This window comes from Dicentrarchus labrax, unplaced genomic scaffold (genome assembly GCF_905237075.1).
Source record: "Dicentrarchus labrax unplaced genomic scaffold, dlabrax2021, whole genome shotgun sequence".
Taxonomy (NCBI): Eukaryota; Metazoa; Chordata; class Actinopteri; family Moronidae; genus Dicentrarchus; species Dicentrarchus labrax.
Genome location: NW_026136721.1, coordinates 16,525,231 through 16,549,097, shown reverse-complemented (window position 1 = coordinate 16,549,097; position 23,867 = coordinate 16,525,231). Strand labels below are relative to the sequence as shown.

Here is a 23,867-nt window from a genome sequence, read left to right as displayed (position 1 = left end):
GAGTTTTTATGACAGCAGCAGGCATATCTGAGGCTGCTGATGATGAGGAATTTGTCTGTGAATCAGATTACCTAAAAGCAGACCTGGATAATAATAATAATAATAATAATAATAATAATAATAACAATAATAATATATAAAAAAGACAATTTTGAATGAATAGTTGTGAAAATGTCGTAATTTAATAATAAAAAATAATAATCTGTTTGTTATTGTTAATATGTTCTGAAAAGTTTACAAGCAATATAATATTAATAATAATATTATTTCAATATTAGTTTTAATAATAATATTATTTCAATATGGTTTAATCTAAGTTATATAGCCTACAGTGCTGAGGTATGTATACTAATTCATATTCTTATATACATCCTATAATCTGTCTTTACAGGAAACCCATAAAATAAATCAGTACCTCTCATTTTTAAAACGTAATACTAATACTGTACTAATGTAATTGTAAACTGATAAAATCAACTAAATCAACTTTGTCTCTATACTGAGTGTGAGCGTGAGCAGGACGTGCACCTGAGCGTGACCGTGCGGAGTGACGTCACTCACACCTGTCCTCGCAAGAAAACGGAGGCTGACCCTGTCCTCCCTCCACTGAGCAGAATAAGAAGACATTTCAACATCTGTAAGTGACATTACTTTACATTTTGCAGCAAATGCGTCCTAATGGATTATCTGATGTTCTCCGTCCCAGCGCTAATTGCCAGGTGAGCTCTTAAACCGCAAAATATCTGAGGAGCGGGGAAAGGCTTTTCAGAAGTGAGTGAACATTCAAAGCGCCCACCTGTGAGACACACACACACACACACACACACACACACACAGTCCTCAAATCAGCCTGATTATCCCGTCTTTCCAGGCTGGTTTACAAAGTAGACCGACAGATTGTTTTACGGTAAACATCAGTATTTGGTCGTGGCGCTGGTTGATGCATGAGGGCGCAGGCGAAGCGCAAGGATACAGTGACACCTGTCGTCTCCTGCAAGAGCCTCCCCGCTTCAGAGGGACGGCTCCGCGGGAAAATGATGTTTAGGTGACGACAACTTAGAGGATGAGGAATTGCAGGTCAGTACACTCAGGGTTTTATATTTTAGGTTAGTTACTTTAGCTTTTTTACAGGTCTGAGCCCCGATAAGGGCGAGGACGAACAGAGGAAATCGATCAGCAAACACAATAGAGTTAAACAAGACGAGATGATTCAGTTAATGTGCCTGACAGAAGTGACCCTCACATGGTAGCGTTATAATAACCTTCAGACTGCACCGTAAAGCTCTCAGGAGCAGAGAAACACAGGCAGCTTCATCCTTCCATTAGATTAAGACTTTAATTCACCAGCAGGGGGCGGTGTTGCACTGGAGCAGAGACAACTCAGGCCACTAAAAATAAGGAGTAAAGAGCACAGGGAAAAAATAACAGAACGGGCTTATTGATAGTGTGAAAAGTAACTTTGTATATATGTGAGAAATATAGACAGATTGGGCAGGAGCAAAATTCCCTGAATGATACTTTTGTAACAAAAAAAATCCAAGAGAAGAACCAGTGCAGCTCCATGGTGACACCTACACAATTAAATATTTAATTTTAAAGAACAAAAGTATATTTTTGAGTTATGTTTAGATTTTGTGTGTGAGTTTAGTTGATTTCGTTTTTGTTAATTGCATGTTCCACTTAAAACAAGGATACAATTCAGTGTCAGTAACTGGATGAACTTTACATTTCAGCTCTACGGTTGAAATCCCTTTGAAATGTTGCCAATGATGAGGGTTTGATTCAAACTGTAGGTGAAGTCACTGCTAACTTATTTTCATACTTTATTCGTTGTAGCCTACATTTCACCCCTTCTAAGTTTCTTCTTTTTATACTTTTAAGTAGACAACTTTCTTCTATGATGGAAATGTCAGAATACTTTCTTTAAAGGAAAAATCCAAAATAATTGATAAAAAGCTTTTTAACTGAATAAAAAGATTTTCAGGTTTTTCAAAACGTGAAAATATTCCTAAAAGTCCCTTTTGAAATAAATTTTAAAAAATCTAATTTAATTTTCTTGTAGGAAGCATGTAAGTTGAGAGGCACCTCATAAGTTCAGCAACACAAAACCTGTTGAGCATCAACTGTTCTGTTTCATCGCGTGCTGTTTGTGCCGTTTAGTGAAACTGAAATATACAAAAGCAACACATCATCAATTTGTAAATATTTATCGGTTTATTACAGTTAAAAAGATGTATGTACATACAGAACATCACCAAACATGGTCATTTTCACTCATTTGCAAAGTATGTAGAACTCTGCAGCTAGTTGGTTTCAGGATATCTGTCTTACAATAGGGGTGGCATTGATTAGGTTTGTCATTTACAACCAAGCACACAAATCAGTGTATTTTTCCTCTTTTTCGTTTGCCAAATAATACTTAGTAAAGGCGTATAACCAAAATAAAACGCTAAGTAAAACAAATTGTTGTTGAATTGCTGGTCCAAATCCAAGTTCCTGCTGCCAACGCGCAGCTTTGTATGTACAAAGGTAGAAACACCTCAGACTGGATCCTGGTCACTGTGGTTAGCAATGAAGACTCACATAGAGGTAGTCATGTCTGCATCTGCTCGTCCAGTCAAGAGACAACTGACCCAAAAACTTTGCTTTCAACATCTGTTTGTGGACCCAGATCCCTTTAATGACATTAAAGAAAAGAAGAAAAGTGATTATCTGTCTTTGCTGATTAAATCAAACGGTCATAAAGGTTTTGCTTGGTGCGCATAAGGCAGTCAAGAAAATGTATGAAGATACTAGAGCAGGGTGTGTGTGTGTGTGTGTGTGTGTGGGATTCAGGGTTTCAGGTAGGAGAAAGAGCTGGCGGCTTCACGTCAAAGGGTCATTCCACCAAAACCGACCGTGTATAAGTACAAGAACAAACATTCATGCAGTTATGTGCTCTCCAAATGTGATCCAACATCAACCTGAACAATGTAAAGAGTGCAAGTCATGTTTGTGTGAAAACAAACAGGAGTGTTATTCCTCGCTGTCCCAAACCGCAGATTCGAGATACAGATGTGGTTAAAAATAAATAAATAAAAAGTCTATTAAAGTTTAATCTCAGCCTATTAAAGTTGATGTCATATAATTATTATTATTTCCCCTGATCTGACTCAAACCTGACATGACCTGTGAGCAAAACATGAAAAAACTAGATCTTAGTCATCCCTGGTGGGAAAGCTCTGTCTGAGAATAAAAAGGCCAGTCAGTTTTGGTGGAATTCCCCTTTAATGCCAAAGACAAGTGAGACGCAAGCTAATGCACATCCACTTGGTAGCATAATGGCATTAGCTTCCATTGCACTTCTTGTCTTTTTGTAAAACTCTCATTACATTACAGATTTTGTAATACTGAGTCTACCGTAACGTCAGATTACTGTACAGAGTAAAAGGAAAAATAAGACAGAAAGAAACTAGACCCAAATTTACATTGTAACGACCAGTTGCTTGTCATCAAGTACAGTCAGTGGCCATAGACACAAGGAATAGCCAAACAAACACATAAAAAAGACCATTAAGGCTGCTTGTCAATGTAGATTAAGTAGGATAAGCATTGCCACACAATGCTTCGATACCCTTTGCAATATACAAAAAGGGAGCATTTGCAGATACACCAAATAGCCACTAAATCAAAGTCCTCTACGCAAAAACGCCCAATTCTGACCCAGACAAATCATGTCAAATATGTGTTCAACATGCTTGTTTCCTGTACAAAATAACCAGGCAAGAAAAAGACAAGTTCTATGATCCAGAAAAGAAAAAGAAAAAAAGAGCAAAAGAGGTGAAATGACTTTGATTCTGCGATGCTCTCCATGGTCTAAAATCACAGACAATAGAAAAATAAACACCAATTATACTCCAATTATTTTGGATGCACCAGTATGCAATACATCGTCATCATCTTGATCCAACCAGTCACACCTTTAAACTGAATGGGCCAGACGGTGATCTCCAGCTCCTCCATAGCACATTAAAACTACATTCCAGGATCTGATAAATGCTCTCCGGCCGATTAGCCCAGTTCAGTTTCTAACCCACCTCCCATCATCCTCTGCGTCTTCATACACAGGCATTCCCAACCCTGCAAAATGGCACATGAAAAAAGTAAAAACAGAGAGACTGAATGTAAAAATGGGTCACAGCACTCTCGCTGCATACCTAATGCACATCTCACTTTTGAGTACTCGTTGAAGGCATTTTTCACACAATTGTTTACAGCTAAAAGTAAATACACAAAAAAAAAAAAGAAACTTCCAAAGCTTTTATATAAAACCCAGGAATGCAATGCCTCCGGTGTGTTGAGCGTGAACACACAAAGCCCTTTTTACAATTTTTTTTTGTCTTTTTCCGACAGTCTTGTACTGTAACTGCGTTAAGCTCAAATATGCACCTTGTTGTGTTGTCTCATCGTTGTGTCCAAAACGATTTGATCTGTGAGAAAACCACCGGGCCTGACGCCAAATCGAAAAGGTCAGTGGATTTGTCCCTCGTCAGGTTTCTCGAGTGAAGTCTGTATCAGTGTTGGGAGTGGATCGTTTCCCGTCTCCTGCCCTCACCCGGCTCCTCCCCCGCCCCCCCCGTCTTGTACAGCATATGTTTCAGTCCACGAAAAAGCAGCAACAGGTTCTGCTGGTAAATTAGAAGCAGCGGTACATCGTTCCCCCAGGGACCCGGCCCCACCCCGAGGTGAGCTGTGGCGCTCTTATCAACTCAGGCCTCCCTGTGTAGGAGACTGAACCCCAGCGCACTGAAACACACCAAGCTGCTGCAACAGAAAGAGTAGACCCACACGGTTCAATACAAAACAGAATCATGATTGAATATAGAGCTGGGATGCAACACATTTATAAAAAAAAAAAAAAAAAATAAAAAAAATAATGTTTGGTTTGATTACCTTTTGTTGGGATTTTTAATGTACAGTCACTTGAAATAATACTAACTGAATACACATTTCATCATTTAGAAAAAGAAAACACTCTGATTTAAAATAAACAATCCTGATCTGAAATGCAATAAGCCATTTTGCTTGCAATAGAGAAAGCAGGATATGGGAATCTTAAAACATCTCATAGCCACACAGACCCTTTTACAGTTCAAGAGAGCAAGTTCCTTTTAAGATTGACAGGATAAAACTTCCCCAAAGAAAGTTACTAGTATATTCTGAGCCCGCTAAACTCAACATTTCTATTTCATTGATACAAATTTACATGATAACCGTTTGTTTAACAGATAAAATACTTATTTATTTAACAAAATGCCCCCATTCAAAATAACCAATGAGAGGCTACTGTGTGTTTTTTCTTAATATTGAGGATGCCAATGTGGTTTTAAAAAGTGCATAAGAGCAGCAGCATTGCTGGGACAGTGTGGGACAAAAGAAGATATTAAAAAAAAGAAGATTAAATTACAGATCTAAATCAAGGGAACATTTTCCATCATGTGACTAAGATTCTTAGGAGACCCTGTCAGAAAAAAAAAAAAAAAACTAAAGAAAAAATAAGGATATTAACAAAAAAGGAAGTGTTACCTGTCAATGTTTTATTATCAAACCTTTTTTTGAAGCTCTGATACACTCATCACTCGCTCCAGAGACCCAGATAACGTCTTTTTAAAAACGCTTGATATGTTGGTCAATGATCAATTGAATGACAGCTATGCAGCCCAACACTGAAGATAATATCAAATAAGTAAACATAACTAAAAATTGCACTCAAGGCAACAACCAGGATTTGTGTACATATATAAAAACATCTCCTATCATTTATCCCATCACCTATGTATGTTTGACTTTTTTCAATACCTTTTTGTCACACAAAAGCATTATAGACGGGGGCCACAGCGCCCCCCGTTCTGGAGAAAAGTCCAACTTGCTTTTTTTCTTCAAGCATGTATGATTGGCATTTCTCATATGTATACATTACTAGCTTAATGTTTAACAACTACTGCTGCTATTTGTTAAAAAGATCTCAAGTCACCCTATTTTACAACTGATATCGCTTGCTTTGACAGATTAATGCAACAGCCAAAAGAACACTAAAAAAAGAAAAGAACTAAAGTAATAAACAGCAGTAATAAAAAAGAATTATTGAAATAATTTATATCTTTGTATTCTCATGGACATTTGTGTTTAGAAATGAACCACTGGATCACTCTAAACATAGGCACAGTTTTAAAAAATAAAATAAAATACAAAAAAGAAATTATAAACACGCCATCATTAGACATTTGTTCTCTATGGTCAAGAAGCAATTAACATAAGTTATCTTGAGTGAAGGTGATGTTAAAAAAAGGGCATATCAAAAGAAAAAATAACAAGATGACAAAGTTAAAATTACGGCAGCAGCAGTAAATGTGAAGTTCCAAAGACTTTTTTTGTTTGTTTTTGCATACAATTGTATCCTTGCTCACATAATAGATGCTTGTAATTACTGTAAATACATTGGCAATGGGAGCACGGTTTATATGGTTAAAAGACTTGCCACTCAGCTCACAGTTACTCATTATATATAACTTTATATATCTTCAGTTTTGGCAAAGAGATGGAAATATTTTCCTCTTGTATGATTCGGAATGAAAGATGAGCAGGGGTGGCTGGGGTCCTAAAATGACCGTGATAAACTCTGGACTAACACAGAAGTCAAGTCTCCAAAGATTCCCCTCGTTTCTTCACAAGGATGGTGAAAGGAACATTTTCTTCGTCTTCCTCATCCTTGTATTTGCCCCCCCGACACTGATTGTGGCGAGTCAGTTTTCTTTACAGTGTATGATACACGTAATAGGGGCGGGCAGGAGAGAGGGTGCAGAGCAAGTGGAGGGTTTGGAGTTAAGTAGGACTGGGATTGAGCTGCTCTTGGCTCAGACCATGGCACGGTATGGTCCCTGCATCTTGAGGAACTGGATGATGAAGGAGGGACCTCCCGCGACAATCTGGGGCGGCAGGTGGCTGAGGGGGCAATTCTCGATGCTCATGATGGACAGCTTACTGCAGAGGGCCAGCTCGAACGGGAGGCTGTGCAGGTTTGGGTTGTCGTTGAGGTACAGTTCCTCCAAGTTCTCCAGTGTACCTGAGGACAGACGTCAGTTACCGTTAGTTGAAGCATTTACTGCAGCTGATCCTGTCATAGTCTGATATCAACAGTTGTCGAGCAATACATGTAAAATAAAATATGATTCTCGGAAATAAAAAAAAATGCCCCTCGACCCTCTTGATGCAGTAATTCCTTTGTTATACTAATTTGTGCTGAAAGGCAGTGATTGCACACATAAGAAGAAGAAGTTACAGTATATGAAACAGTAATATATTCTAATGCATCACAACCACAGTTACTGAATCATGATACTCAGGCTGTGAGTAGTGATTATATTCATTGTTAATTATTCTAAACAAAAATGTTCTTGCTTTATTGTTTAGTCTATGAAATGTCAAAAAAGGTGTGGAAAAGATGCCCATCACAATTTATAAGGCCCGAGTTTACGTCTTCAAAGTCCTTGTTTTATCCGACCTTTAGCCCCAAAACCAAAAAGTGTTCAGTGTGCTATTAGATAGGACAGAAAAGCAGCACATTCTCACAGAATGTTTGATATATTTGCCTAAAAATGACTGAATCAGATAATCAATTATCAAAATAGTTTTAATTTTAAGTTTAAGGCCATAGGTTGGTATTGAACCCGGACTGCTGCGGTAAGGCAAGGCACATACGCTCTACTAGACGAGCCACCATGCACCCCAGGATTGGTTTTTTAATTATACATTTTATACTGTTATAGTAAAATGTATTGAGATGTAGTTGTTTCAAATAGAAACCTTAATACCTCTAAGCTACAGGTATAATTAAACACTGGGTCTTGTCTGGATACTCTAAAAATACACCCAACCTTTAGCTTCTTCCTCCACCATTGTAATCTCTGGCTTAACTCCTAACCTCAGCAGTAACCAGCCTAGCCACGTGGGACCAATCACTCGGAGGAAGGGTCAGAGGTGGGACATATTGTGGGCTGTTAAGCTCTTAAATCCTAATGCCTAAGTTTAGCTTTTATCATGGAAACCTTAAACTTTAAATTTGAAAAAAAAGTAGGTTAGACAGCTTTTGGTATTTACTAAAAGACTAATTAATTTATATAAATATACATTGTGCAGGTCTATTTATGTGTTTATCTTTTATGTCCTAGACACACAGGATCCAGCTCAATCACAGTGAAGCATCCCTGGATCAGTTCCCCAACAACCCTGAAGGACACCTTCCAGTAGTAAAGTAACATTTGATTAACAGAGGATGTTACTGATATAAGTAGTTTGGGGATTTGAAGGAAGTACTTACCAATCTCCTCTGGAAGGTGTTGCAGCAGGTTCTCTCCCAAACCAAGATGAGTCAGGTTGGTGAGGTGGCCAATTCCTCTGGGTAACGTAGTCAGCTGATTATTTGTCAACACCAATTTCTAATGAGAGAGTAAAAGCACAGGGAGTTTATAATGTGCTCTAAAGGTTTTCTGGAATGAGAACTGGATTTATCAATCACAGAGTAATATTACAAAATGGCACCTTAGATTACAAACTAGAGAAAAAATATCCCTCTGGTTGCCAATACAATTAGGCTCCGTGTTTTTTAGTTTGTTTTCATGATACTACAACAGTTTGAGTATCTATACGCCCACTAATGTAAGATCGGGTACTGTTTAAATTGCGTTGATACCAATTCTGTTTTTGAAATCAAGAAAATAAGCCAAACTATATTAAAAGCACGATCCACAACTTCTACAGCAACATTAGAGGCATGAAAAGCCACCTGCTGGAGTGTCTCTCTATGACAAGAGTCAGAAACAGGCCTCCTAAGCCATGAACTGATCATGAGCCACATCAAATGCCTTAAAAAGTAAAAAGAAACTGCCAAGATTGAGGCAGTGAGAACTTAAGGTGGATAAAAACAGAGATGAGATGTATCTCTCGTAGTTGTTGTTGTTTGAATAGCAACAGATACAAATCAGACACGACAAAATTCTGTAACAACAAATGACAAAGAGCCTCAAGTATAATGGAGACAACTGGATTTCCAGAAAACTTACTTGTATATCTTTAAGATAAGCAATTTCATTAGGTAGACATTCCAACTTGTTCTCCTCCAAGTCGAGCTCCCGTAGCTTTCTCAAATTCCCAATACCATGTGGTAACTTCTTGAGAAGATTATTGGACAATATTAAAACCTGTTAAGACAGTGACATTTTTCATAATTAGAAACAGATCTTAAGTCACAGTTTGGCATCAGGACACAAGCAATAAAGTAAGCTACCGACACAGTAGTGTCACAACAATTATTAAAACATAGTGAGAAAAAAAGTGTTATATTTTTCAGCCATATTTGAGGAGCCCTATCTTTAAACAAGACTTAGGTCACTATAGTTTAGTAGTTATGTGTTATTAACCACACCCAAAACTAAAAGGTCCAGTGTGTGAGACATTTAGTAAAGTCTACAGGCAGAAATGCAATATAATATTCATAGGTATATTTTCATAAATTTTCACAAGATAAAGGTTATAATGTTTAGAAACAATGGAATAATATGCCATTTATGTAATGAGGCTTTCTACTTCCATCTACTAATTTCACTGGATACTGCACTGGCAAGTTCAATTTCTACTATGTGTGAATGCAAGACTCACCTCCAGAGAGACTAAACCACAGACGTCTTCTGGGATCTTTGTCAGCTGATTGGTGGCCAGGTTGAGCTCAACCATGCTAGTCCATGTGCCAAAGTCCAATGGCAGAGATGTTAACTGGTTGTCCTGAAGAAGACAATGGCATACCGTTATTAGCTAAATAAGTGACAATTCAGACGTCAAACACAAGGACAGTGCTGTTCAAGAGGCTGAGTAGACCAGTGCACTATGCCAGCTATGTTACCTGGTGCCAGGATAATATTTATGCAGAGGAGATTTAAATACCAACTACATTAAGTATGGACATACACCAAGTAAATTAAGTTTTAATACCAGCTCTGTATACGCCTGTCTTAAGGCCAATACAAACTTCAACAGAGGTGCAGTAGTTCTGAACAACAGTGTTAAAAAGTTAAATATGCACAAATAGGTGTTCAGGTTTTTTCCCCCCCAACACAGTGCCACAACACTACTAGGAGATGCAACAATCTGTGTACTACATGTAAATGTATTTTATTTTGTTTCATTTCATTTTCTGGACTACTTTGTAGGATTTTCAACCCACTTTCACTTAGTTTTTTTTGGCACTAAATGTATACACAACATAGCATTTTTAAAATAATAAAACAATGAAAGATGCATCATTGGACCTTGTTTAGTTTAAGTGTACAATTATATCCACCTTTACAGTATCAGCTTGGTTGTATTAACACTGTAGGAAAGCCAACAGTACACAATGCTGAAGACGAGGCTGTGATTTATCAGTTCAGATTTACTTTTCTCATAACACCATTTGTTCAAAATTTTAACATGTCTTTAATAATCATATGAGCGCAGGACAGGATTTATACCACGGTCAAACGGCCAGTGCTGTGGATTCCCCACCGTGTGGCCGTAATGCCCCTTCTAGAATTAACTACCCACATGGTTTGGTATTCCCCTGTTTTGAACTGGCCGTTGCTTCCTTAAATTAAAAGCTGCGGATTTCCTGATAAAGTCTTTTCCGCAACGGTGAAAGAAAAATCACAAGAGAAACCACAAATGACTGCTAAGAGCTAACTAACTGATGCATCACACACTCAAGTTACCCACAAGCCCACCTTTCTTAAAGAGGAAGTATGGGCAGGTAGCTAACAGGTGCAGTAAGGCTGTGGATGTGTTAACCAGATGTGGAGGAAATATTAAGGTTCATTAAGTAAAAGTACTAATACCAAGTTCACCACACTGTGAACATAATTAAAAACCATTCTAAACCTTACTAATGTAAAAAGTATTATAGCAAAATTTACTTTAAAAAAGTCATTGTGCAGTGTTTTACTGTTAATATGTTTTGGATTAATATTACTGCTGCATTACTGTTGCATTTTACTGCTGTATTAAGCAGTCCTTCCAGAAAAATGCAGTTTTTTGTGATTGTTGCGGGCAAAAATCTTTGATTATGCGGCGTTTTCTTAAAAAATGCGATGGAATTTGCGGGATATTTATGCAATTTTATGCGATGAAATTGCAGGAACTTGTAAAAATTGCAGGAACTTGCAGAAACTGTGGTTTGATGAAAAAGAGAAAAAAAAGTGATTTCCCCCAACATCCTGTTCTCACTAGGCTACTACCTTAATGTAAAGAGTAATTTCTTATTACTTCCTATGATAAGCAAACATACTACATGACAGAAAGTGCTGGGAATATTTAAGTTCTCATCTTTTTCGTTTTATTTCAGACCTTAATAAACACATGGCTCAAAGTTACAAAACATTGATGAGTCAAACAAGTTCTGTAGCTTTACAAAAGGAATATGCTTCAACTTCTGTAAAAATGAATAAATTAAATATAAAATGTGTGCTTCCTGTTTTACAGAGGTAACTATACAAAACAGACATCTTCTGTTTAAATAAGTGCTTCCAATGCACAAAGTGCAATCTCTTACTGTAACGTAAATTTACATACTACTAATATACTTAAAATGTAAGGTTTTTGAAACTAGTATGATGTAATTACGTCACTTCATAACGTTCCCATGGCAACAGGGGGAAATGGCTGCTCTTTTGTAAAGTAAATGCAACATTTTTCAACTTTCTGCTAAGATATATGTGACTTTTTTGCAAAGAAAATGCAGGGATTATGAAATCATGCAAGCCCCACATATTTTGCGCGGAAATCGGCAATTTATGCGGCGAAAGTGCAGCGTATTTGAAAAAATGCGGCCCCCGCATAAATATGCAGACTTTGGCTGATTATGCATTGAATTATGCGATCGCATAATCGCGTTTTTCTGGAGGGACTGATTAAGGTTGAGCTTTTTTTTTTTTACTATATATTATATTATGTTATGTTATATTATATATACGGTTTGGTAGTTTTGACCTTGGTGTTCTACATTTTGGCTGCGATGCCCTACTAAGTTTGTATTTATAAAAGGGCAAATTGGTCTTGCCCTAAAAATGACTTAATTGAGTGCATATCTTTGTTTTTTAAACAGTATTGCTCAGATCCGACTCCCATAGGCAGTTTTTGCTGAAGACATTTTGACATGTCAAAGCAGGAAAAACGTGTAAATAAAATACAGAAATGAGTAAAATGCATTTAGCTGCTTCAGTTTCATGGTCCAGGTATTGTTCATGCTGGCTCACTGGGACACATGAATAGATCAGAGCCATCATTAATGTTATTAGTAACACCTGTGCAATGACAAGTCAAAAAGTTTGCTGAGAAAAACTGCCTATTAATCAGGTTTTAATATCTTGTGCTGATGTGATAACATCCAAAATGTATAAAGCAGGCAAAATGAAGGTAATGATTCATAATTATTTGTGCATTGGTTTAGAAATGTTTAAAACAGCTGACATGCAAATATACCTTCATGTTAAGCTTGCTTAACACTTTGGCCCTGGAGAAGATACCAAAGGGGATCTTGTTGATGCGGTTGTGCTCCATGTTGAGGGAGTAGATTGTGGAGAACTGGGATGGTCCACCCACAGGGTACGACTGGAAGCAGTTCCTCGCCAGTGTTAGACTAGTCAGGTTGACCAAACTTGACAGTAGGCCCTGGCCATGCACAGAAACAGAGACATGTGATCAGTACAGACTGATATTTACTCTAGTTACTGCACTAGTAGCCCTCAGACAAATGTAGTGGATTAGCTCTATGTAGGACAAACAGGTATCTCAGATTATTACTTCTAGAGCATAGGTACGGAGGGCGTGATGCTTCAACATGAATTAGTTGTTCGCAAGAAATAGTTGATGTTTATATTATAGAAATTAAGATTGCAATTATATTTGACATTGCGTGTTATTTTTGGTTGTACTTACCTCCGGCAACACTGAAATGTTGTTGTTTTCAAGGTTTAGCTCCTCCAGTTCTCGACATTTGGCTAATGATCTGGGGATGGCTGACAATCTGTTGTATCTCAGACCTAAGCGATTTATGCTTGCCAGATTGCCTACAACAAAAAGAAAAAAACATTTTTTTTTTTATATGTACCATATATTATACATACATGGAATTACAGACTGGTAAATGCATATATTGTATATCAACAATGACAATCAATCAATAACTTTACTTTAGAGTTGTAAAATATACTTATAATAATACCTATAGTCTCTGGGAGGTCCAGGAGCTCATTGTGCTGCAAGTCGAGGTTAGTTATCTGTGTGCAATTCCCAATCTCCTTCGGTAGGTGTTCCAACTGGTTATGGGCAACATCCAGAGTTATGAGGTTGCATAGCTCCCCTGCAGAAAGATGCAAACCCCAGTTAGATTTTAGCTTACTGAAAGTGAAAGTGCTTTCAGTAACCCATCCTCTGCCCCACTGAAGACATCCACTCATTTATCTCATTCCCTCTTTACAGATAATGGCAGTGGTGCAGATATTAAGACCATTTACCAAGTGTTATAGCCAATACTCTCTCTGATCATACACACAGTGCACAGTGCACAAGATACAATGGGAAGTTTCACTAGATTCACCACTTCAATAGTCAGTAATTGGTATGTGATTTTGAACAGCGAGATATGCATTATAGCTGGAGCTGAGGAATAGCGTGTACTCACTATCACCGTATAATAAGAATGTTGTACTGGACAGAAAAAGATGAGTAAAATACATTAAAAACACAGGATGACCTGCTCTCTGGATGGTAATTAACACTCTCTAAATGCTATAAACCCCAATGGTATTACCTCCCACAATTATTTTGCCACGAGGCAAATAGGTTGGCTTCATACGCCGCCTAAATTGTCTTTGCATATAAGGTTCGCTCACCTATCTCCGCGGGCAGCTGTTTAATCTTGTTCTCACGAATGCTAAGCATAGTGAGCTTGGATAGGTTTCGGATGTCCTTCTCCACTGTTGTGATGCGGTTGAAGCGCAGGTACAGCGTGGCCAGAGATGTCAGCCGGTAGACAACAGCCGGTATCTCTCTTAGCTTGTTGTGCCGGAGGTCGAGCATTCGAAGCTTTTTAAGGGAGTCCAGGGAGTCAGGCAAACTGGTCAGGGAGTTCTCGCTCAGGGCCAAAGTGACCAGGCCTGACAGGCAACCCAACTCAGCCGGCAGGCTCTGCAGCTTGTTGCTGTATAAGTAGAGTTCAGCCAGCTGCGTCAACTCCTTAATGGAGGTGGGCAGCATGTGAATAGACCGTTTAGATAGGTCCAGTCTCATTGAGTTCTCCTCCCGGCACTTGTTAAGCTCTTTGATCACCTCGGCATTGCTGGACTTCTTGCGCGTACCTGGCGCCGGGTTTGGCCGCTTTATTGTATTGTCAACGGCGAAGGCAACACCCGGTGTTGAGCTGCTGGTGTCCTTCTTTCCTTCTTTGGCATCTTTCCCTTTGGTCTTCGTTTCTTTGCCACCATCCTTGACTAAGCCGGCTAGAGCCTTGGCCTCCTTTTCCCTTTCTTTCCCCACTGGACCACCTTTGGGGTCCTTTTCTTTCGAATCTTTTTCTTTGCCTAAAGTACTACTCATGTCGACGTTATCGGGCCTCCTACAGAGTTGCTCATGGGAGTCTCTCTTGTCAGGTTACTTATTTGGAAAAAAGGGGACACAGACAGCCAAAAAGGCTTTTAAAGAAAACATCCCCGTGCAGGCCCACACATTTATGATTATCCTTGAAATAAAGACCTTGTGATCCAAAGGTTTTTTTGGATACTTTTGATACTTTGTTCCTTTGTTAAAATGCCATGGGAGAAAAAATCCTTTGAAGTAGCTGGATTGTGGCACCCATGGGCCACATGCTTAAGCGTTTGAACCGCATACAATTCCAGGACCTTCAGATATAAGTTCTTTCAGACTGAAAGGGTCATCAAGGTTTCTTTTAATCCCTGGAAGATTTGCTGTTGGAGAAAAGAAAAAAATATGGGTCACATTTACAATTTATTTTGACATTTTACAAACATTCTCAGCATTTTCAATTTTAACAATTGAGTGTGTTTGCCTGAGTGCTCTTTGTATTTGTCACTTGTTTCTATAACAATAATAATAAATTCCTATGGCTCATCCTTTTTTGTTTTCTGCCAATTTACAAAAAGATATAAACCTAACTGTTCCAAAGGAACAAAACTATTTCCGTCTGGATTTTCTGTCCTCACGCATTCAAAGTGTGATGTGTTTTCAACTAAAAGAAAACACTGCTCACCACAATTTACAAACCTGCTTTGTTTAATCTATATGCCATCTTTAAACTATATACAGCCATACAGGGCACCGTGTTTTGGACAGATGATTGGTACTGTCGCACAAGTCTCTTGGAAGAGGGAGAAAATGGTGAGGAGTGAATAGGGAAGACAGGCCAGAGAACATGGCCAAAGTTTGGGATCACTTCACACTAAAACATAATGAAAACTCAGCTCTGCAGCTCTGAAACATATTGACTCCAGTTTAAGCCATTTTAATTGTCTTTAACTGATTCGTAGCTCCTAAGCTAACTAGCTGTCCAGTCTGGACCAACTCAGCTGTGACATAAACATAACATAAATAGGGACTTTTTATTTCTTTTATGTGGCAGCAAACACAGCCTTTCACTGACCATTATACAGCAACCTGAGCTAATCCACACACTTTATGGTTTACTAACTTAAGGTAACTACCTCTCACAAAGAGTCACTTCCCCACAACAAACCATACCAATTCTATTGTTCTGCATTGTAAACCTTACTACGGTGAAAGTATGCAACTATTACAGCAATATTTATTTTAAAGTTGTCACTGTGCAGTAAAATGGTCCCTGTCAGTTTTAACATTTTGGATTAATATTACTGCTGCATTAATGGAGAACAACACAAACATGAAGCCTTACCCACTAGATAGTAATTGGTTACTATACAAATGTTTGATTGTCTTAAACAGATGAATCTGTGTCTGTTATTGTTATTATATTTAGGTGGAATTTTACTACAAAATGTTTGATGAATAAAGGGACTTCTACCATGCTCATAACAAGGATCTTAACAAACGTCCCAAGCTCCTCTGCAAGATCGTAATCGATCCAAACACTTTCTATTGACTATGTTAAGCCCAGTACATTTCCAATCTATTGTTTGTTTGCTCTGGTAGGCAGCATTGAAAAGGTCTCCACTTTGCTCTGTACTAAAAAAGTACTGCACATAAATAATAATGAGCAAGTGAAATTGAACGTAATAAGCAGCTTCAAATACTGTCAAATACTCATGGCAGAAATTACCCATGCAGGGACTCGCCACTGTCAATTTCCTTGTTTTGCGTCTTTTTCAGCGACATTTTGGAGACGAACCACACCACTAAAGAACTGCTGTTAGTTGAAAACTATTTCATGCTGAAAAAAAGGGAGGTAACTGGCTCATCCCATTAACTTCAGGAGTAACTCTGTGACGTCAGGTGTGACTTCCAGGATAACTCTTTTCTTTTACCTGGCAATTTACTATCCGAGCTGCTCCGAGCAAGTTATCTTTGTGGTTAACTCGATGTTACCCTATAAACCACCTCTCCTCTGCCCACAGTCTGTGGAGAGGAATTCTTGTGAGTATCTATGCCGGCTTCTAGGACCAGAATGCATTTGTTATGATCACATCTAATTTTTAAAGATCAAATAGGCTTTTTATATCAAAAATAAAAGAGTCTGTAATGTTACTTACTCTGTCGACAATGCGCCGCCAACAAGGCTCCCTGTCTTTGTTGGGCCCTACTATAGTGAGATTAGTCAGTTAACTTTTTTAAACTCCTCGTATCCTGATATTATCAATGTACAATATTCTGGGGACAAATATGAAAAAACATCCTTCCTGCGCTGCCAAACACGCCCCTTTTAGGTGAACGTGCACAACCTCAGATTAAGTTGACACCGACTCAACTAACTTACATCGTAATCACCTTCATTGTACCATTTAACACCAGAGTAGCCAATCACAGTCTGTCAACCTGGACTTTCCTTGATAAGCCCCGAGTTAAATCTGAGTAGGTTAATCTCCCTTCATAGTACAGCCCTCTCAAAGAAACCCTGTCCAAAGTCTTTTCTCTGCCACAGAAAATCCACACTGACACTCCTCTCTAAACATATGTTATGCAAAATACTAGACCAACCATTAAAAATATATTTAAGTAAGCTATCATTTAAACTCATCTTAAGGTGGGCCTACTGCAGGCTTAGTGTACATTATGTAGAACAATCAATTTAAAAAAAGGAGCCGTAATACCCTGAGAACATTTTTCCTTATACTTGAGTCTAAAAGAACACTAACAGGTTTGGTGGGTTTTCAGTACCGTGAGCTCTTGATATTGAGTGTGTTGTGCCAGTTTGAGTAAATCTGCTGAATGTACTAAGCATAACCTCACACCAACTTACTCCTACTAAACAAACATGTCCCAGCGGGTGTTGACATTACTGTAAGCCTACTGCCCCACCTAAACATGCATTCAGCTATTTAGCCATCCCCTATAAAGTCTGTAATGCAGCAGTCACATTGGATATTTACGTCTCAAAGACATCCAGACGAAACACACAACCCTCTGGATCTCTACATGACAAACTGAGCCAGAATGTCTGTGTCGTCCTGTCTCTGTTTAGTCTCTGTTGTTGTTGTACCAGTGACTGTGTAAAGCTCTCCTGCACTAGTACAAGCTAAGCCGTGGCAAAAAAGAGAGGCAGGTTTGGCTCAGGATCAGAGCTAAGTGAAAAGGTTAGGACTGCTGAGAGTAATCTTTAGAAGTGGCCTTCAAAGCATGAAGCCCCCACAACAACAGGTCATGTGACCTTTTGGGTAAAAGAAATGTTGGGTCAATAGCAGCACCCCTTACATGATAGAATGCTTGACAGTGTGTTCTCTAAATAAAAAAAGGTATCCACTGCTCTTTCAGCCCGTCGTAAATAAAAGGGTGAACATCTAACACTGACTGAAATGGGCATACCTGTGTACAAAATAATTATGAACATAAAATGAGAATAGCCAGGCCAGCCCAATTGCTGGGGCCATCCAAACCAAACTGTGCAAGCAACTTCCTTTTATGGTTGCACTCTCTATGTCCCTGCACTGGTACATAATTCTGTTTATAACAAAGTGCATTGTAAACATTATCTGTATAGATTTATCTCTGTATAAGACTAAATGTGTTCTGTATAAACTTAATAAAACAAAGAAGAAAAGTTTAACATCCAACTGATCCAAGTTAATTTCCTAGTTAATTTTTACTATTTGTAATGACTATTGGATCATACTATATATTAGATCATACTATATACACTGACATTGTTGGAAGAAAACAAGCTTAGCTCATGCAGGAACTCTTTGTCATCGTTTGCCCAGGTCATGGAAACAAAATATTAACCAAACCCAATCAGGCATACTCTAGGTTCATCTACAAGTTCATATTTCAAATACATGCAGGGTTTCTGCTAAACACCACAGCAGTTTGATTTTAAGGTGACCGAAGAAACTATAACTTCAGGAAAAGGAACGGAAGAAAAGAAAGCTGTGAAACAGCCATTTTGGCAAACCACAGAACCAGGGGTTCATGACATTCAGTTACTTTTCCATCCCTGACGACTTTGAGGCAGTACCCAATGGTTGTACATGAATGTTGTGATGTCACAAGAGCCAATACTTTGGTACCAAGTCGATGCCAAAGCTGAAAATGTGAGTATCGTAGGTACCGGAGATTCAGCGCTTCCGGGCCTGAGGGGGCAGCATACACGCCTATAAGAACTCTAGTCTGCCTTTAATGCCATAGATTGAAGAGGAGCGCCAACCAGCATGGAAGAACAACACGTTGAAGATAGCAAAAAGTAACTACAGCTGCAGTGACAGCTCTGCCTCTACATGTCAAAAAGAAAAACAGTAAAACTCACATATGAACTCTGAGTTACTTGTCAGATGTGTTTTCACATGTTGGAAATACTTTTCTTGGTTTCACACGAGAGGTTGCGCTTTCAAAATATGCAGGAAGAGCAGGAGGACTCATCCATAATGATAATTTTGTGTTGATGTCAATACAAACCAAGCCTCAAAATGACCACAAACCTTAAAATTATAACTGATGGAAACAGCGAGCGGAGAGACAATTTGTGGTGCACTGGGATTTTATAACTAAACTATTTCACATCAGAGATGATGGAGAAAGGCATTAAAACGTAAGGTAAAATGAATTAGACTGATATAGGCTGATATTGATTGAAAGTATGTTGAAGTACATGGGATTTATTGTTTTGTTTTTTTGCTGTAATATCAAATTATTATTATTATTATTATTATTATCGAGAATCATGGAATTTTACTGGTATTGGTATCAACTACTACATTTCTGGTATTGTGACATCATTAGCATGAATGTAATGATTGGACAGTCTAAACAGTATGGGATGGGAAGGGATATGCTGAGATGTAGACAACCCATTACATTGCACAAATGGCAGAATCACTTGGTGGCCATACAATTAAACATGTACTGATCAGAAAACTGCACTATCGTTAAGTGTTCTGTATCCGTTTACAGCCTCTACATTGACCTTCACAGCTGTCCATTTCCAGGTATGTGGGGGTGATCACTGTAAAATATGCCCTTGTGGCATATGATGGCCAAAACCATTGGATAATATTAGTGCAACCGGTAAGTGATCCAACTATGACAAAACTTGCAAGGATTTTGTGAGTGCCATCTAGTGAGGACTACTCATTTAGTAGATGTTAATATGAGGTTCAACTCATATACAGCCTTGAAGAAAGGCTAATGCATGTCCATCAACACTAACACAATGCCACCACGGTAAAGTGCAACTAAACACTTGGACTTCATGGCACTTGCAACCCACATAGACACTAATGAAGTTTCCATTAGGACCATCTTGGGCCTATCTGATAATGCCAGTGCATTTAGGCCTAAGCAGAGGTCTCTACTGTTCTCGTGCTTTTGTTTATTACAAAGCCTTCTGGACTAAATAGGAAAGCCGTGAATGTTGGCAAATCAGATTAAATAATAAAACACATAAATGTTATAGTGCTATGATACGACAAAATACACTACAGATGCGGATTGAGGAAATATCTAAAACCCAGCTGCAGCGTTTCGCCTGTCAGTGTGCTACTGGCAAAGTACAAGAAATTACAAAGCAGAAATAACATGGCCTATCAATTTAAATGATTACCTGGGTAACATTCGGGGGGAAATAGCAAAACTGAGATGAGGTGGCAGCTATCAGCTATAGATAGCTACTGCTACTACACATCAGTCCACAGGACGCAGCTAAGTTAGCTTGAAGGCTACGTGTGCCTATGACAAATCCTTGGAAACAGATTACCGACAAAACGGCAGCAGGTCGGGAAGTCAAGTCGCCTATCGAGATCAATTAATTTACATAATATGAACACCTAAGGAAAACACAGGAGGGTGGGTGCCACTGTGGGGACACTGGTGTGACCATAATACATCGATGTGGACAGTACTAGTGCTACACGTTACATTGTGACTGATAATCCAACATCAGCTCTCGTTAGCTAACTAACTCACGTAAAGGATGAAAATGTGTAACGTCAGCTGAGCCAGCCTCGAAACTGAAAATATCCCCAATATCTGTCGCCAGTGAGCAGGCTTCAAAGAGAGAGGAACACACTTGCAAAGCCTTATTAAAACGACTGACAACAAGGCAGGAAATAAAAGCAGCTAAGCTAAAACGTCAACAGCAGAGCAAACGTCAGCTAACTCGCTAACGTCAGCTAGCGAGTTAGCTAGCCTTCAAGCTAACAGCATATTAGCGTCCAACGAGGAAGAGTAACGGCGCGGACAGGATGAGCTCATAAAACAAACGTCTATCGCTACAGCAAGTATCAGACGGTGCAAGCGGTGTAGAGGTTTCCCCTGACATATTTACCCACATCCAGCGGGGAGCTGTGTCTCAAGCAGTGCTAACTGTGTGTGTGTGTGTGTGTGTGTGTGTGTGTGTGTGTGTAGGCCCGAGCGGAGCGGCTGTCGGACGGGGACCGACCCGAGCGCCGTGAGTTCGACCGAGAGGGGGGAAACCTCTGCTGCAGCCAGCTGAGCGCCATCGGGCAGCAGACACCCGACGGGAACAGCCGGTGGTGGCAGCTGATATCCCCGAGCAGAGCGGCCCCGGGAGGCACACACAAGGCGTGGAGCAAGTGTAACACTGTATCTGAGCGCCGTTCCCGTCTTGAATATTAGCCGAGGAAAAAAAGAAAACACTCTGAAAAACAGCGGCCATTCCGAAGCTGAACAAAAGAGTGCGTTCGTACTCACCACCGCAAAATGACACTTGAGCCTTTCACACGCCGTAACGAGAGACTGGCGAGTGTATAGTCTATGAATTGATGTGCAACCGCGCTGTGGGGGTAAAACGTCAACTGTTAATGTGATAATATAACTGTTTTACCTTCAGAGGTGTGACTCCGCCATCCTTGCTGCTTCTTCCTCCTCTTTTCCTACACACTGCTGCTCCGCTCCCCTCCCTCCCCTGCCACCAAACTGCGTCATTCGCACGCCTAACCAATGTTATCACGAGACTTTGAAATACAATCAAATATTCCTGGATAAACATTGGCCTAATTTACTTACACACACACACACACACAAAAAAAAAAAAGATTATATAAATAATAATAATAATAATAATAATAATATACATAGCAAGTAAAAGTCATACATTCAAGATTTTCCTAAAATCTCTTCCAGACATGTATTAAGACATATAAAGAATACTGCTTGGAATAATAATTTGTGTCTGCTAGGATTTCCCCCAAAAAAGTTTAAAATTCTGCCTCTCCCTCATTGAAAAATCCATAATATATGAGTATGCATATATTTTTAATTTCAGAAGTGAAACCCATGGACACAAAATGTCTTCTACTTCACTGAAAAGTCCATTCTGAGTCACTGATTGGTTTCCAGATTCCTCATCACACTTGGGTTGGTAGTTACATATTTCACCACTATTAGTCTTCAAATAAGATGTGATTTCACAAAATCATGCTTGTACAGAAATGCCTTGAACTCAGATTTAAGATGAGTTCAGAGAAACTTCACCTTCAGAAGATGAGTGTGAAAACTGTCTCCTGGTGCCAGCTCTATACGTACATCATTTGCACAGGGAAGCTTTACATAAGTAAATATAAGCAAAACACATTTTTGAATGGAGGAGGATTTTAAGTAAAAGTGCATTAGTATTGGCAGCAACATATACTTAAAATATCAAAAGTAAAAGTATAAATAATGGAGGATGGTTCTTTTCGGAGCTTTATATTATTCTATTATTATTATTAATGTGTATATTTTGTATACAAATGTGTACAAGAACACATGTAATATAAATAGTAAATGTACCTGTCAAATATATGTATAGGAGTTAGTAGTACAATATTCTCTGAAATGTAGAGGAGTAGAAGCATAAAATAGTATAAATTTAAATACTAGAAGTACCACAAAACTGTAAATAAGGACAGTAACGTCAGTAAGTGCACTGACTTTCAACGACTGGATGATTGTATAATACAATAACTAGAACTAACAAAGGCACTTAAAAGGAGCTTAATTCATATATTATTCATCACTAGGAAATTATACGTTTATGTGATGGTAATCACTCACTGTCTAAACGTGCTAATTAAAATCCCTCAACGATACCACGATGGCAGCAGAAAGAAGAATGAAACAAGTGTTGTAACCTGTTACCTCACCTACTGTATTTATTGTAAATACCTAACCAATTACTAATCACTACAACAATTACACAAAACTCTTAGTTAAACAAATGATCATTGTAGTGAAGGTGTTGAGTTGTTCTGAGAGCCGCCTGTAGATGTCAGTAAAGCGCTGTGACTGACAAATGCAGCGAAGAAGAGGGTCACGTGATTCTCGCGGAAGTGTTGGCTTGACAACCGCTGTAATCTTTTCCAGGTGCTAAAGGTGGGATTAACAAGTTAGATTTTATAAACAGTGTTTTTCATGTAACTTAACGTGTTCACACACGACGGCGCGGATACATTGCAGTGTACTGTGAGCTGTAGTAGCTAACGTACATTTGACAGGTAGCTCGCTAAAAGAAAGCTACAGTGATATCTGTAGCTATCCAGCTAGTTAAGGTAACGTTACGGGTTCCGAGGTTTACTTACAGTCTTTAAATTAGCCCATCGACTCGGTTTGTCACTTTGCTTTAAGGTTAAAGGTCATAATTGAAACACGAACTTTCAACATATTGCTAGCAACAGCTAACAGCTAGCTAAATGAAATGACGCTCCACCACAGGACAGCACTGATGCTCCATTATTTCTCCTTTAGCATTGTGTTATCTGTGATCTGTGTCCGAGTCCCACTGCCTTGCATTGTCTTTCTGATGTTACTGTTATTGATGTATACAGAAATGCAACTAACGTTAATCAGTGTCACCTGACTGCAAACTAAACTTCCAATGTAACCTTGCCATCTTCTGTATTACTGAATGTGCAATATTATCTCTGTGGATTCATTTCTGCTGAAGCTGAGACTATGTGTGTGACCCAACCTTGCCTGAGTGCAGTCTCTTTCAATTTACTACTGGCTTATAACGGAGTCATGAGTCAGATCACCTTTCATTGACAACTGAGAAATATCCAACAAATATATATATATATATATATATATATATATATATATATATATATATATATTTATTCTTGAGCAGTGCTGCTTGCTGTGGCAGGTATTAAATACACGTTTCATGA

At 38.7% G+C, this 23,867-nt stretch overlaps 1 protein-coding gene across 1 annotated transcript; it reads right to left on the bottom strand.

The window, feature by feature from the left end:
• Positions 1 to 2,191: 2,191 nt before the first annotated feature.
• On the bottom strand, positions 2,192 to 21,635 carry shoc2 (SHOC2 leucine rich repeat scaffold protein). Its single transcript, XM_051384438.1, has 9 exons — positions 21,545 to 21,635; positions 13,956 to 15,026; positions 13,286 to 13,423; positions 13,000 to 13,130; positions 12,544 to 12,732; positions 9,694 to 9,816; positions 9,099 to 9,236; positions 8,357 to 8,474; positions 2,192 to 7,102 (listed from the first exon to the last, which is right to left on the bottom strand). The coding sequence occupies exons 2-9, from the start codon at positions 14,656 to 14,658 to the stop codon at positions 6,894 to 6,896; spliced, it is 1,749 nt and encodes a 582-aa protein (XP_051240398.1). The 5' UTR covers positions 14,659 to 15,026; positions 21,545 to 21,635; the 3' UTR covers positions 2,192 to 6,893.
• Positions 21,636 to 23,867: the final 2,232 nt, after the last annotated feature.